At 40.2% G+C, this 14914-nt stretch overlaps 1 protein-coding gene across 2 annotated transcripts in view; it reads right to left on the reverse strand.

Annotated features, from left to right (window-relative positions):
• Positions 1 to 14914, reverse strand: part of LOC124619795 (toll-like receptor 2) — a 147204-nt gene that overhangs the window by 119068 nt on the left and 13222 nt on the right. For both annotated transcript variants that reach the window (XM_047146389.1, XM_047146398.1), the window contains exon 2: positions 11520 to 11683. In XM_047146389.1, the coding sequence (XP_047002345.1) occupies positions 11520 to 11683 (164 nt within the window). The remainder of the gene's footprint in view (positions 1 to 11519; positions 11684 to 14914) is intronic.

Raw genomic sequence — 14914 nt, forward strand, 5'->3', positions numbered from 1 at the left:
TTTTCTGTCAGATTTCGAGATAGCGTTCTGAAACTATTAAAAGCGTGTCGGTAGCCTCTTGGTTCACCTGGGCGGTCAGCTGCTCAACAGTTGCACATCTGTTCGCCTGTACACATCGCCACAGCCGTCGTTTATCCCTGTCACCTGTGGCGTGTTTGCTCCAAAGATTCTCGGTGCCGGCTTTGGATAGCGCTACTGTGCCATGCTCGGTACAAGTTAACCGCGGCGGCACGCGAATAGTTTACGAACTTAGCCGTTTCGTAAATGCTTCCACCCTTGGGTTGAAAGCCAAAGATAATTGCGTGTTGGACTTGACAACGACTGCACTATCTTCGCGTCTCCACGACACGCTTTGTATACACTCCACTGATAATGCTGCCACCTGCCTTCTGCGAGTGTTTACTGCATGTTGACCTCGAACCGAGGCCCACGAGAAAGACAGGCCGTGGCGCCTACGTCACGAAGGTAGTCCTGAACTCGCTCGCTCGCTCAGCTCAGCAGACAAAATGCGTTTCTAAACCTGTTAGCTCTCAGCTGGGCGTGTAAGTACTAACGAGAATTCCATCTTCCACTGGAATCTGCTTATACGAAGACTTACTGATTAACAGTACTACAGAAAAATTTAATTTAAAATCTATACTCGATACAAATCGTATAACTGCTTATTTATAGCATTTACTCTTTTCTGCTTAACAGTACTCATTACATGGTGGAAGTGGCGCCTTATGCAACTGATAATCGGTTTAGCATGATTTTATTTTATTGTACACCAGTACAGCTGTAACAAATTATAAGTAGGCCCATGGACTTCACATCATTATAGGACCAATACAAGTAAGATTCCATGATAGCAGATTCCAGCAGAAGATTCAGTTTTTGTTTGTACGGACACGCCTAATTACGAGTTAACAGGTACAGAAATCTAGTTTGCCTACTAAATTGAGAGAGCGAGCGAGCACAGGACTACCTTCGTGACGTAAGCGCAGCTGCCTGTCTTTCTCGCAGGCCTCGCCTCGAACATAGGCGGTGCTCACATTTGTTTAACCTGAATGTACAGATATATTTAGCGAATATTGTCGGTGGATTTAGATGTTATGGTATTCAGTATCGCTACAACGACTTTGCAGAGACGGATATCAATACCCGTCACGATGCTCTGGATTATTTGATGCTAATAGGTCAAGTATATTCTCTCTCAACTATTTACTAGTAGACTGGGCTCCTGAACTAATTGATCAAACGGCTCTGAGCACTATGGGACTTAACATCTGAGGTCATCAGTCCCCTAGAACTTAGAACTACTTAAACCTAACTAACATAAGGACATCACGCGCATCCATGCCCGAGGCAGGATTCGAACCTGCGACCGTAGCGGTCGCGCGGATCCAAACTGAAGCGCCTAGAACCGCTCGGCCACACCGGCCGGCAACTAATTGATCAAAATAATTTTTGGAGCAAGTATTTAGCATAATATAGGACGATGTTTTACGCCCACCATAGACTTTAAAATTGTATGCACCTATTTATAATGAGATTCAAGTTCCGTTTGAATCGTTCAGCAGCTGTGTCATCTCTGCTGAATGGTCGGTAAAAGGAACAAATTATGAATTTATTCCGCATTTCAGGTATAAATTCTGCCCAAAGAAACTAAAGGGATCTATTTCTTTCGCTACACAGATACAACAGATTACAACTGCAACATCGATAGTTGCCGGTTTTACCCCTTCCCTGTTTTTACCCTGCACCGTACCAGACTGCTGCACTTTCTATACTTCGCGGAGATCCTCTAACCTAGAATACCGCCCTTTCGATACTACATAAGTCCCTCTACCCGTGTAGCCGCCTCTTGTGTGTTATAGTCCCCTAACCTATTAAGTGGAACTCGACTCTCCAACTCCCTATAGTGAAAGTTGATGAATTTTGAGCCTACAGGGTCGCAGAAACGTATGAACCACTGGTTCAGAGCCTGCATTGGGATATTTACTGTAACAAAACGCGTCTCTAGGCAGACTAATCGGGCTTCCAGTACTGGTACGAGGCAAGCTAAATTTGTTGCACGGCTATAATGCTAGTGGACCCAGGTCTTAGGTCGCGCCGCGGCAGTTGCGACTTCCGCCTAGGTGATCGGTACGATCGAGTCCATTTACACAGACTAGCAGCGTCGCCGGAAATGGGGAGAAACGCAGAAACCGGGAATCTGGACGGCTGTTGCTCGCACGGCTTTTGCGGAGGAGATGCTCCAACAAGTGGCTGAGTGTCAGCGAACATAAAAGATGGCCAGGCTACAGCTCTTTGAGATTAAAAAGTAACTGACAGTCAACTAGTAATGTAAATCTGAACACATATGCGATCTCAGATAAATAAGGCGCATCAATGACGTGACGATACTTCAATATCTTTAAAGCTGCTGATGTTAATACACTACTGGCCATTAAAATAGCTACACCACGAAGATGACGTGCTACAGACGCGAAATTTAACCGACAGGAAGAAGATGCTGTGATATGCAAATGATTAGCTTCTCAGAGCATTCACACAATGTTGGCGCCGGTGGCGACACCTACAACGTGCTGACACGAGGAAAGTTTCCAACCGATTTCTTATACACAAACAGCAGTTGACCGGCGTTGTCTGGTGAAACGTTGTTGAGACACCTCGTGTAAGGAGGAAAAATGCGTACCATCGCGTTTCCGATTTTGATAAAGGTCGGATTGTAGCCTAACGCGATTGCGGTTTATCGTATTGGGACACTGCTGCTCGCGTTGGACGAGATCCAATGACTGTTACCAGATTATGGAGTCGGTGGGTTCAGGGGGGTAATACGGAACGCCGTGCTGGATGCCAACGGCCTCGTATCACTAGCGGTCGAGATGACAGGCATCTTATCATGGCTGTAACGGATCGTGCAGCCACGTCTCGATCACTGAGTCAGCAGAAGGGGATGTTCGCAAGACAGCAACCATCTGCACGAACAGTTCGACGACGTTTGCAGCAGCATGGACTATCAGCTCGGAGACCATGGCTGCGGTTACCCTTGACGCTGTATCTCAGACAGGAGCGCCTGCGATGGTGTACTCAAAGACGAACCTGGGTGCACGAAAGGCAAAACGTCATTTTTTCGGATGAATCCAGGTTTTGTTTACGGCATCATGATGGTCACATCCGTGTTTGGTGACATCGCGGTGAACGCACATTCGAAGCTTGTATTCGTCATCGCCATACTGCTGTATCACCCGGCGTGATGGTAAGGTGTTACACGTCTAGGTCACCTCTTGTTCGCATTGACGGCACTTTAAACACTGGACGTTACATTTCAGATGTGTTACGACCCGTGGCTCTACCCTTCATTCGATCCCTGCGAAAACCTACATTTCAGCAGCTTAATGCACGGCCGCATGTTGCATGTCCTGTACGGGCCTTTCTGGATACAGAAAATGTTCGACTGCTGCCCTGGCCAGCACATTCTTCAGATCTCTCACCAATTGAAAACGTCTGGTCAATGGTGGCCGAGCAACTGGTCGTCACAATACGCCAGTCACTACTCTTGATGAACTGTGGTATCGTGTTGAAGCTGCATGGGCATGTGTACCTGTACACGCCATGCAAGCTCTGTTTGACTCAATGCCCAGGCGTCTCAAGGCCATTATTACGGCCAGAGGTGGTTGTTATGGGTACTGATTTCTCAGTGTCTATGCACCCAAATCGCGTGAAAATGTAATCACATGTCAGTTCAAGTATAATATATTTGTCCAATGAATACCCGTTTATCATGTGCATTTCTTCTTGGTGTAGCAATTTTAATGGCCAGTTGTGTATTTCACAGTCAATAAACATTTAATCAGTGAACGCCTGAATTAACAAATTTTAATCGCTTCATGCGATTTCAACCAATGATATCGCACATGATAGCAATGCGCTACAGCTATCGCCCCTGAAAGCTATGTACCTGTATCTATCTTATTTATTGATTTACGTCGTCTTTTATATCTTCTACATTATGCAAATCTTACTCAGGTCGTCGTATTCACTGCATGTACACGGAAAATGAACACAGCATCAGTACCTCATATTTTGTCCGTCTTGTGTTTTTATTTAATGAATAGTTTACTAATTTTCCAGTAACTTAATTTAAATATTGATTTCAAGTGCTATTAGAAAACTGTGCTAATTTAAAGTGGTCAATCACATGTGATAGCGGACTTCGCTATTTGAAAAAGAACCAAATGACATATCTGTAAAGAAAGGGTAAATAATTTATAAAATGCATGTTTTTCCATTAGCTGCTTTTACTTTAAAACCAAATATCGACCAGTTTGTCATGGAACATCTTCATGGAAAAGGGTTAAAACGGTTCTTAAGACACAACATTACATATGTCATTAGTGAAAGATTGTGTAGAATATGTCATGAGTATCAGTACACGATACTGTACTTTTAGAAGTAAACATACTAATACCCATCATACACAGAGCAATACATTGAGTACTTCAATTCGCTTTAATGTAGAACACTCCTTTGGCTGATCCCACATGCACATTCAGTTTGAACCACAGTAACATGTGGTTCTTGAGTTATCGCCGATAGCATGCTAGTAGTAATGGTTTCATCACTAGCTGTTCTTCTTTTTCTGTAAATATTTCTTCACACTTGTAGTTTCATAATTTCTTACAGTTGTAATTCAAATCACGAAGACTTAGTACGAACAGGATACCTTTGAGAATACACAGTTGCTCTAACAATTTGGCGACATTCACTGTGAACGAAAACCACAGACACTTTTTCAACCATCGTATACAATACATCGTGAAAGTCTAAATAGCTGCATGAGGAAGCTGTCTGGTTGCTGTATTCAATGGATCACATGGAATAATGTCATTCAGACTCAAGGTAAACACTCAAAATGTACATGAGTTAAACGTTTCCTTACGTTTGGTACATTAAGGCAAATATTTGTGAGATCCCTTTTCCTCACCGAGGCACAATGGTTATCGACGCTATTGTACTGATACAATTACGCGACGTTTCATACCTATTACGTATTTGATTTATCCTTCGAAGGCTCTTCCCACTGCCATACAAAAAACGTAAACATATCCAATGACAAGGCTGTAGATGGTGTAATTCGGCAGCTATATTCGTTAAAAATTACTTGCATAAGTCGTAAAATTCACCACGCTGCCTACTGAGACTTAGCAAAAACAGCATCACGAAATATTTACTAGAGTTTGCCAGAGACTGCCCATCTTACCCGCCACACCACGTACCTATGAACTTCTATGTTGATTATAAGGCACTATTAACAGATATTTTGAATAGAACACGAGAAATATTCAGAATGAAGTAGCCTATTTCAACACATGGGACATGGTGCTGTTCCTTTACGGAGATCATATAACAGTTACCAGTGGGTTCTTTCATTACATTTAACCATATCACTGAGCCTCTAAGCTATATGTAACCATCTTATATAATGAAACTTCCTGGCAGATTAAAACTGTGTGCCCGACCGAGACTCGAACTCGGGCCCTTTGCCTTTCGCGGGCAAGTGCTCTACCAACTGAGCTACCGAAGCACGACTCACGCCCGGTACTCACAGCTTTACTTCTGCCAGTACCTCGTCTCCTACCTTCCAAACTTTACAGAAGCTCTCCTGCGAAACTTGCAGAACTAGCACTCCTGAAAGAAAGGATATTGCGGAGACATGGCTTAGCCACAGCCTGGGGGATGTTTCCAGAATGAGATTTTCACTCTGCAGCGGGGTGTGCGCTGATATGAAACTCGGTCGGGCACACAGTTTTAATCTGCCAGGAAGTTTCATATCAGCGCACACCCCGCTGCAGAGTGAAAATCTCATTCTGGAAACATCCCCCAGGCTGTGGCTAAGCCATGTCTCCGCAATATCCTTTCTTTCAGGAGTGCTAGTTCTGCAAGTTTCGCAGGAGAGCTTCTGTAAAGTTTGGAAGGTAGGAGACGAGGTACTGGCAGAAGTAAAGCTGTGAGTACCGGGCGTGAGTCGTGCTTCGGTAGCTCAGTTGGTAGAGCACTTGCCCGCGAAAGGCAAAGGTCCCGAGGTAGAGTCTCGTTCGGGTACACAGTTTTAATCTGCCAGGAAGTTTCATATCAGCGCACACCCCGCTGCAGAGTGAAAATCTCATTCTGGAATCTTATATAATGGTTACAAGTGAAAGAAAACAGCCCTCGGTTACTACTTTTAACTTCGACACTGCTAGGAGTGTCTTCCTCAGAATTTAAATCAAAGAATGGTCTATAACATGGTCAAGGAATTATGACTGAAAACGTATGATACAGAATATAAGTGCAGTGGAAGACTGGCAGTACTTATATGTGATTTATAAAATAATAAATATGCCAAAAGGGCATTAGTCACAAAGATATTTAAGATAAAGAAACTGTGATGGCGAGCCACTAAGGGCTCCTCGTTACATGCGTGGTGCAGGTTGCTATACGGACTTGAGGTTCCCGCGTTAACAAATGCGGCCAGGTGAACATGGCACTGCAACGAGCGCGCCATCTAGTAGCCTTTGATACAATTAGGCTACTTCACATTGAAGTATAGGCAGAGATGATTATAAATAAACAGTATCTGGTACATAATGGAAAGCAATGTTTGTTTGATAGTAGCATATGACATAACATTTTGTCTACATCAAAGCTTATAACAGTAAGATAAAACATGAAAACATAATTATATAAATGTAAATAGGAAATGAATGACAACTTGTAGAAAGCAATGTTGACGTGAAATACAGCCAAGAAACATTTGACAAGTTAAAAAACGTAGGTCTACCTTAGAAGGAAAAGAACATTTCGGAAACCTGCACAAGGGGACTCGAAGTCAGATATTGAGTAACGGCTTTATACCTTTCAAAAAATTTTTGTTACGTGGCTGTAGCTGTTCATTTAGGAAGAGGCTATCCTTTCGAGGAAAATGCACGAAAGTCTCTAATTCTTCTAGAATATCTATTCTACGCCCTTTCTTTTCGGTGTGTTAAATCTTGCCTTCGCAGATGGCTTAGGTGAATGACCTGTAATTAGAAGATGGTCGGCAAAAGACGAATTTTGGGGCTAGTGCCATTTTTCCGTAGGAAGTGTTCTTTATATCTGGTAGTGAAGGCACGTCCAGTATGTCCTATATAGTAAGGGAGCAAGTATCGCAGACAATTTTGTAGACTCCAGAATTTTCTGAAGGGGAACGAATAGAATGTCAATTTTGAATAAAGTTTCCTTTCAAATTGTTATTAGTAGAGAAAGCAACGTTGCAATCGCATTTCTTTCGAAGAATACGTTGGATCTGATAAGAGATAGGCCCCACGAAAGGAATAGAGAAACATTTTTTTGAGTTAGACTCGATAACAGAAATGCCTAGCGTAGTAATTCTTTTAGCAGTTTTCCATTTAAGGACGTCATCTACTATGTTAGATTTATACTCGTTGTTAACTGGTATTGTTTTAAGTAAATTGATTTCGTTGTTCAACTTTTCTTTAGAAAGTGGGATGGAAATGGCTCGGTGAACAGCAGAATGAAAGAAGGCTTTTTTATGCGTTGTGGATGAGTAGAACATGTAAGTACGATATGGTCGGCATATGTTACTTTCGGAAAAATTTTGAAATTTTATTTGTTTCTATGGTAAGCGTCAAATCAAGGAAGTTCAATTGACGGGCCTCATTTTCACATTCCATAGTGAAAGAAAGTTTCTTTTGAAGATCGTTGGATAGGTTAAAAATACGATCAACACCGTCAGCGGGTCCTTTGTACATGGTTAGAATATCATCAACGTATCTGGAATGAGAAAGAATGCCTAGTGACACAGCCGGAAAACCACTAAAAATTTTTTTCTTCTAGGGAGTTGATGAAAATATCAATCAGCAAGGATACCAGCTAACGGATTTCCCATAGCGAGACCGTCGGATTGCTGGTACAAATGCCCATTAAATTCGAAATAGTTGTACTTGACTTCGACTGAGATTAGATTCATGAAGTCGGTGATTTGTTCATCTGAGATATCTTTTTTGAACCGACGTAAATGTTTTTCTGCGACTTTCAGCGTTTACTGTACGGGGACGATAGTATAAAGATTTTGGATATCGAAAGAAACTAACTTGGTGTCTGAACTGCATTCTAAATCTTTTATTTTTTGCACTTAGGTGTGACTATTTGAGACGGAAAAATAATTCACAAAAACGAATGATTTTCTCAGAGTTCCACGCACAAATTCGGCCAGATCATGGTATGCACTATTCATACTATTAGATATCGGGCGTAGCGGATGATTAGGTGTATGGATTTTAAAATGAGACCGACGTTTAGGGGGCTGAGGGTTCATGTTAATGAGCATTTTCTTCTGAACGGGTTTGAGTAGGAAATTTGCGCTGTTGATGGTTGTTCTGGCCTCTTTTTGTGAAACTGGAGTCGGTTCCCCATGCAGCTCTGGAATATTATTTTCTTTAAAGAAATTTAAGGTTTTGGAAATATATTCAGAGGTATAAGCAATAACTCTAGTACACGCTTTGTATGACTTAGTAATTAGGGCATCTGCTTCTTTAAGTTTGTTATTAATGGAAATTACCAATTTCCTATCATTATGCGTAACGTTACAAATAGGGGCTTTATTTTTCATGAAAATATTAGATACGTCATAAGCAATACGAGTTTGACAAGCATTATCTATCTTTTTACTATCGAGACCAACTTTTAGATCTACAACCACTTTTTCAGTCACATTTCTGTCTGACACGTTGGGCGAGACATTTCTCTAACGAAAATAATATTTCGGATCTGGACTAGGATCCGACTCCAGAGGTCAGGACAGCCATCAACAGCGCAAATTTCCTACTCAAACCCGTTCAGAAGAAAATGCTCATTAACATGAACCCTCAGCCCCCTATACGTCGGTCTCATTTTAAAATCCATACACCTAATCATCCGCTACGCCCGATATCTAATAGTATGAATAGTGCATACCATGATCTGGCCAAATTTGTGCATGGAACTCTGAGAAAATCATTCGTTTTTGTGAATTAGTTTTCCGTCACAAATAGTCACACCTAAGTGCAAAAAATAAAAGATTTAGAATGCAGTTGAGACACCAAGCTAGTTTCTTTCGATATCCAAAATCTTTATACTATCGTCCCCGTACAGTAAACGCTGAAAGTCGCAGAAAAACATATACGTCGGTTCAAAAAAGATATCTCAGATGAACAAATCACCGACTTCATGAATCTAATCTCAGTCGAAGTCAAGTATAACTATTTCGAATTTACTGGGCATTTGTACCAGCAATCCGACGGTCTCGCTATGGGAAATCCGTTAGCTGGTATCCTTGCTGACTGATATTTTCATCAACTCCCTAGAAGAAAAAAATTTTTAGTGGTTTTCCGGCTGTGTCACTAGGCATTCTTTCTCATTCCAGATACGTTGATGATATTCTAACCATGTACAAAGGACCCGCTATACAACGATTTTCAAAAGAAAATTTCTTTCACTATCGAATTTGAAAATGAGGCCCGTCAATTGAACTTCCTTGACTTCACGCTTACCATAGAAACAAATAAAATTTCAAAATTTTTCCTAAAGTAACATATGCCGACCATATCGTACTTACATGTTCTACTCATCCACAACGCATGAAAAAGCCTTCTTTCATTCTGCTGTTCACCGAGCCATTTCCATCCCACTTTCTAAAGAAAAGATGAACAATGAAATCAATTTAATTAAAACAATACCAGATAACATCGAGTATAAACCTAACATAGTAGATGACGTCGTTAAAGAGAAAACTGCTATAAGAATTACTACGCTATTCACTTCTGTTATCAGGTCTAACTCAAAAAAATATTTCTCTATTCCTTTCGTGGGGCCTATCTCTTATCAGATCCAACGTATTCTTCGAAAGAAATGCGATTGCATCGTTGTTTTCTCTACTAATAACAATTTGAAAAGAAACTTTATTCATAATTTACATTCTGTTCGTTCCCCTTTAGAAAATTCTGGAGTCCACAAAATTGTCTGCGATACTTGGTCCTCTTACTATATAGGACATACTGGACGTGCCTTCACTACCAGATATAAAGAACACTTGCTAAGAAAAAATTGCACTAGCCCCCAAAATTAGACTTTTGCCGACCATCTTCTAATTACAGGTCATTCACCTAAGCCATCTGCGAAGGCAAGATTTAACACACCGAAAAGAAAGGGCGTAGACTAGATATTCTAGAAGAATTAGAGACTTTCGTGCATTTTCCTCGAAAGGATAGCCTCTTCCTAAATGAACAGCTACAGCTACGCAACAAAAATTTTTTAAAGGTATAAAGCCGATACTCAATATCTGACTTCAAGTCCCCCTGTGTAGGTTTCCGAAATGTTCTTTTCCTTCTAAGGTAGACCTACGTTTTTTAACTTGTCAAATGTTTCTTGGCTGTATTTCACGTCAACATTGCTTTCTACAAGTTGTCATTCATTTCCTATTTACATTTATATAATTATGTTTTCATGTTTTATCTTACTGTTATAAGCTTTGATGTAGACAAAATGTTATGTCATATGCTACTATCAAACAAACATTGCTTTCCATTATGTACCAAATACTGTTTATTTATAATCATCTCTGCCTATATTTCAATGTGAAGTAGCCTAATTGTATCAAAGGCTGCTAGATGGCGCGCTCGTTGCAGTGCCATGTTCACCTGGCCGCATTTGTTAACGCGGGAACCTCAAGTCCGTTTTGCAACCTGCACCACGCATGTAACGAGGAGCCCTTAGTGGCTCGCCATCACAGTTTCTTTATCTTAAATATCTTTGTGACTAATGCCCTTTTGGCATATTTATTATTTTATAAATCACATATAAGTACTGCCAGTCTTCCACTGCACTTATATTCTGTATCATACGTTTTCAGTCATAATTCCTTGACCATGTTATAGATCATTCTTTGGTTTAAAGTCTGAGGAAGACTCTCCCAGCAGTGTTGAAACCAGGTTAATTCGTTAAAAGTAGTGACCGAGGGCTGTTTTCTTTCAGTTTTCACTATTCACGGTCTCTGAACGTGTAGCCACGTACAAAATTTTGCTTTTATGTAATGGTGTTTATTTCATTGTGCAGAACATGTTACCGGCAGGAAGGTATTCCCACAGCCGTAACTAACCATATCACGTTTGTCGATCAAGCCAATGTGGCGTCAGAATCGTCCTAGCTTCCACAACTTACACATTTCCCTATATTTAAACAACAGTGAGTGGTTCTGGAACATTACATGATGAATGAAATATACTTGGGTGATCTCGAGACAAATATGACACAAATTCCAACTGATCACCATCCTGGAGTTAGCTGGGAGGATTTTCGGTGCATAACCATGTTGAATGAGGATTCACATTGCACAGAACCCTGTTTCTATTTGAAGAAACTGCTACAAATGAAACTGTTTTCAGTGACAAATAGTCTTTCATTGGTACTGATATCAAGCTCTAATGGATACGTATTGTAACTAAATACGAGTTTACCTTATTTCCATGTTCATTGTGGCAAATGAAGCACAGTAGACGTTGTCTTGTTGGTCAGACATGTTTCCCATAAGGCGGAATTGCAGTGTGATAAGCAACACTTTGCGATAGGTTGTGACAATGTTATCGCCATCTCTTTGTTTGGCAACAAGCTTGCAGGTGACCTGAAAAAGGAAAAGTACGTTGTCACGTTTCTAACTGAACAGCTGATTGAGGCAAATAAGTTGTACTAAAAATGTTTATTGTTTATGTATTACAATTGCAGTTTCAACATTTTGTCATCATCATGTGGTGTGGGCAATGATACCCACTTAACAACATGAAGTTACCACATGCGGCCACACAGTACCGACCAATTAACAACATATGGTGATAAAAATCCGTCCATTATTCCGAAATCCACTCGAGAAGGAATGTTACCACAGGTTAAAAAGTGACATTGCGATAAAAATTATGTTCGTTACAGACGCATAAGACAAGTCCCACGTAACAAGTGTGGTTTAAGAAATACAAATGGCCACGGTGTTCTACGTGACGGTATGAAACGTTCTTAAGGCATACGCCAAACCCTTATTCTCGCATCGGATTGTCACAGGGTACAGAGTGAGTTGTCGCTCCAAATGACTCGTTTCCAGTCATGCATTGCCCGGTGGAGGCGGTCTTTGCTTCGCGCCAAGCGTGGGTTAGAAATGGCTACATAAATGTGTGGGTTTTAAGGACTTAATCGACCATCATACACCATTCTTTTTAACTACCTAAGCACAATCACTGTGCTGGCTGCTTTGCTGGTTGCATTTTGGAACTCACAGGTGATTACTTTCGCTAATTTCAAGCTATTGTTTACAACCACCTTTCGCAATTGTCGATTTTCTCTGTTCAACAATAAAATGTCTGCCTTCTCATGATATAGCTGTCATTGTTCTTTCGCATTTGCACTTGATTCACATCACCAACAACCTAACTGGGCTGCTTTAAAATGATTGAAATGCCCCTGACGGATATGTTACAGTCCGTTTTCGAAGTCACTGAGCTCCCCTGAGCGGGTCATACTGCTGTTACTGGTTCTCTGTTGACAAAACATTAATCGACACCTCTTTTTATACCGGCTTTCCGACGTTGTGTGACATCTAGCTTTGAATTCCGCATTGCAAAGAGGTTTCTCGATAGTGTTGATGAGATAGAGCAGATAGGTCTGTAAGTCCCACACAGTGTACATTGAATAGCGTCTTTTGACTAATAATATAGAAAAGTAAAACATATAACGATATAAAACTGAGCCAACTGTTACGAACAACGCTCTGAGTAATAGGGAGGTAAACGTAACTAAATCAGTGTTTACTATGTAGTGATGTTGCCAACCTGACCTGGAGCTAAGGGCGAACTAAGGTGGCTTGTGAAAGCTTTACCAGATATACATGCGGGTAACATCTTCATGAAATCTGACTGAAACATTGTTAATGTTCCTTTTATGTGTGTTATTATGTAACTCTTGCTATTCATTAAGTCGTGTGTTACACATGTGAGTGTATATCTCCACTGCTTCTAGGATATTCAGTAATCTAACCTCTTTTGCACAGTGAAATTTACTGATGTATTTATTGACGGAGTTTTAACTCGCTTAAATAGCACAAACTGCTTAGGGATTGGGGTAACTGACATCTATTAACACCATTGACTGTTATAAATTTAGAGATACAACCACTTTCTGGGGAGGGCAAACACAGCTCAGAGACATTTTGCGTATCAATAACAACATTCAGCACTCAACAAACAATCGAATTATTTTGAAATTACAAAAATTAAAAACTGAAGACTGATTATGTAATTCAAAAAGCTGCATAGCAATATGAAGGTGCTTTATTTGCAGCTACCGGTTTCACGTAAGTACAGAAGCGACTTCAGGTTTTTAATGGATGTATTTCCTTAATGTAGATGGACAACTACGGACATCTTTAGGGACGTTACCCACGTTAACAGTCATACCACACTGGTGGGTTGTCATAATAGAGTTGAGTACACCTAAAACATGCTTGTCAGAATGTAGGAAACATGGCTGGTGAATGACCCAGGCCGGATAACACCCTGTAGGACACATTGTAAGATCCGGTAGAACCAAAGAAGTAAAACTTCAAGTCCCATGTAATGTGCGTACTTCCGCCGTATTGCTAACAGGTCGATGTGTGTAAGCGGCCTGTACTGTAATTTTTATTATAATTTGAATGGTCATTAAGTGTTGAGTATTATTATTGATTTAGAGAGACTTTGGAAATCTTAAAGGTGAACAGCTGTTTTTACCTCTATACGACTTCGTTGTGTGGAACTGATACATGATAGAAGAGCAGACATTAGTAAATGGGTGATGGATGGATCGCTTGTTCCAGTCTCATTACAGTCTTTTCTTTATTTCATTTTTCTCAATCAGTTCGAATACCTGTATCATTTAAATACAAAATTGATCAAACATAAGGTAATTAATATATTTTTAATCACTATTTATTATAAAGATTGAACATCTTCTTTCAAATTACACATCGTACAGTAAATTCCAGTTTCCATTGCAAATATAGACATATAGACTCTTAGTTATCGATATTGAATAAAAGGTTGTCAATAAATTTGTAATGTTTTTAATTTAAACAATCTTTATGAGTAGTCTTTTATAAAATATTGATAGTTAAAAATTATCTTTTCAATATGTGTAATTAGAAACTAAAGTCACGAATTTTTCATAAAAGTTATTAACGATTAATTATTATGTTAATTAACAGGTATTTGATGAATTTTACGTTTAAATGATGGAGGTATTCGAACCGAATAGAAAAATAAAGTGAAACAGCGAAGGACCACAGTGAGATTCGAAGCAGCGATGAATTACTTACGGAATTACCTTTCCCCAGTGCTATACAGTCAGGCACATGGCTCGACTTCACAGTTTCATCATCTTTAGTAAAATAAGGTTCGTCGGAAAATTTCAGACTGTTTTTCTCGATAAATTTTCAGAGCTCAGTCTAGTGCTTCGGGCAACTGATGTTTGATTTCCGAATTCTCATACCATAACTACAAAAAAACGTTACAAAAATCCGTTGCTGGTGAGCTCCTGGTCAGATGTATCTCTTGCACTTGGCCAGTATTGTAATGCAACTCATATTAATCTCTGCTAGTAACGTCACTTGTAAACAGCGACAAAGTTCCCAGTATTCTGCGAATAAATCGAAATGTGCTTGGCGCAGGATCAGTTTAATAAATACATAGCGGCCCTAACAAGTGTTAGTTAGTCTTAAATATGACCGCCTTGGGCAACCCTAGTGTGTGAATGCAGATTTACAACGGTGTTAAAAGATGTGAAAGAATTACTCGGGTAAATCTGAGTTGTGTCAGAGACAGAGGAGGAAGCA

The sequence above is a fragment of the Schistocerca americana genome, chromosome 1, assembly GCF_021461395.2.
Source record: "Schistocerca americana isolate TAMUIC-IGC-003095 chromosome 1, iqSchAmer2.1, whole genome shotgun sequence".
Lineage (NCBI taxonomy): Eukaryota > Metazoa > Arthropoda > Insecta > Orthoptera > Acrididae > Schistocerca > Schistocerca americana.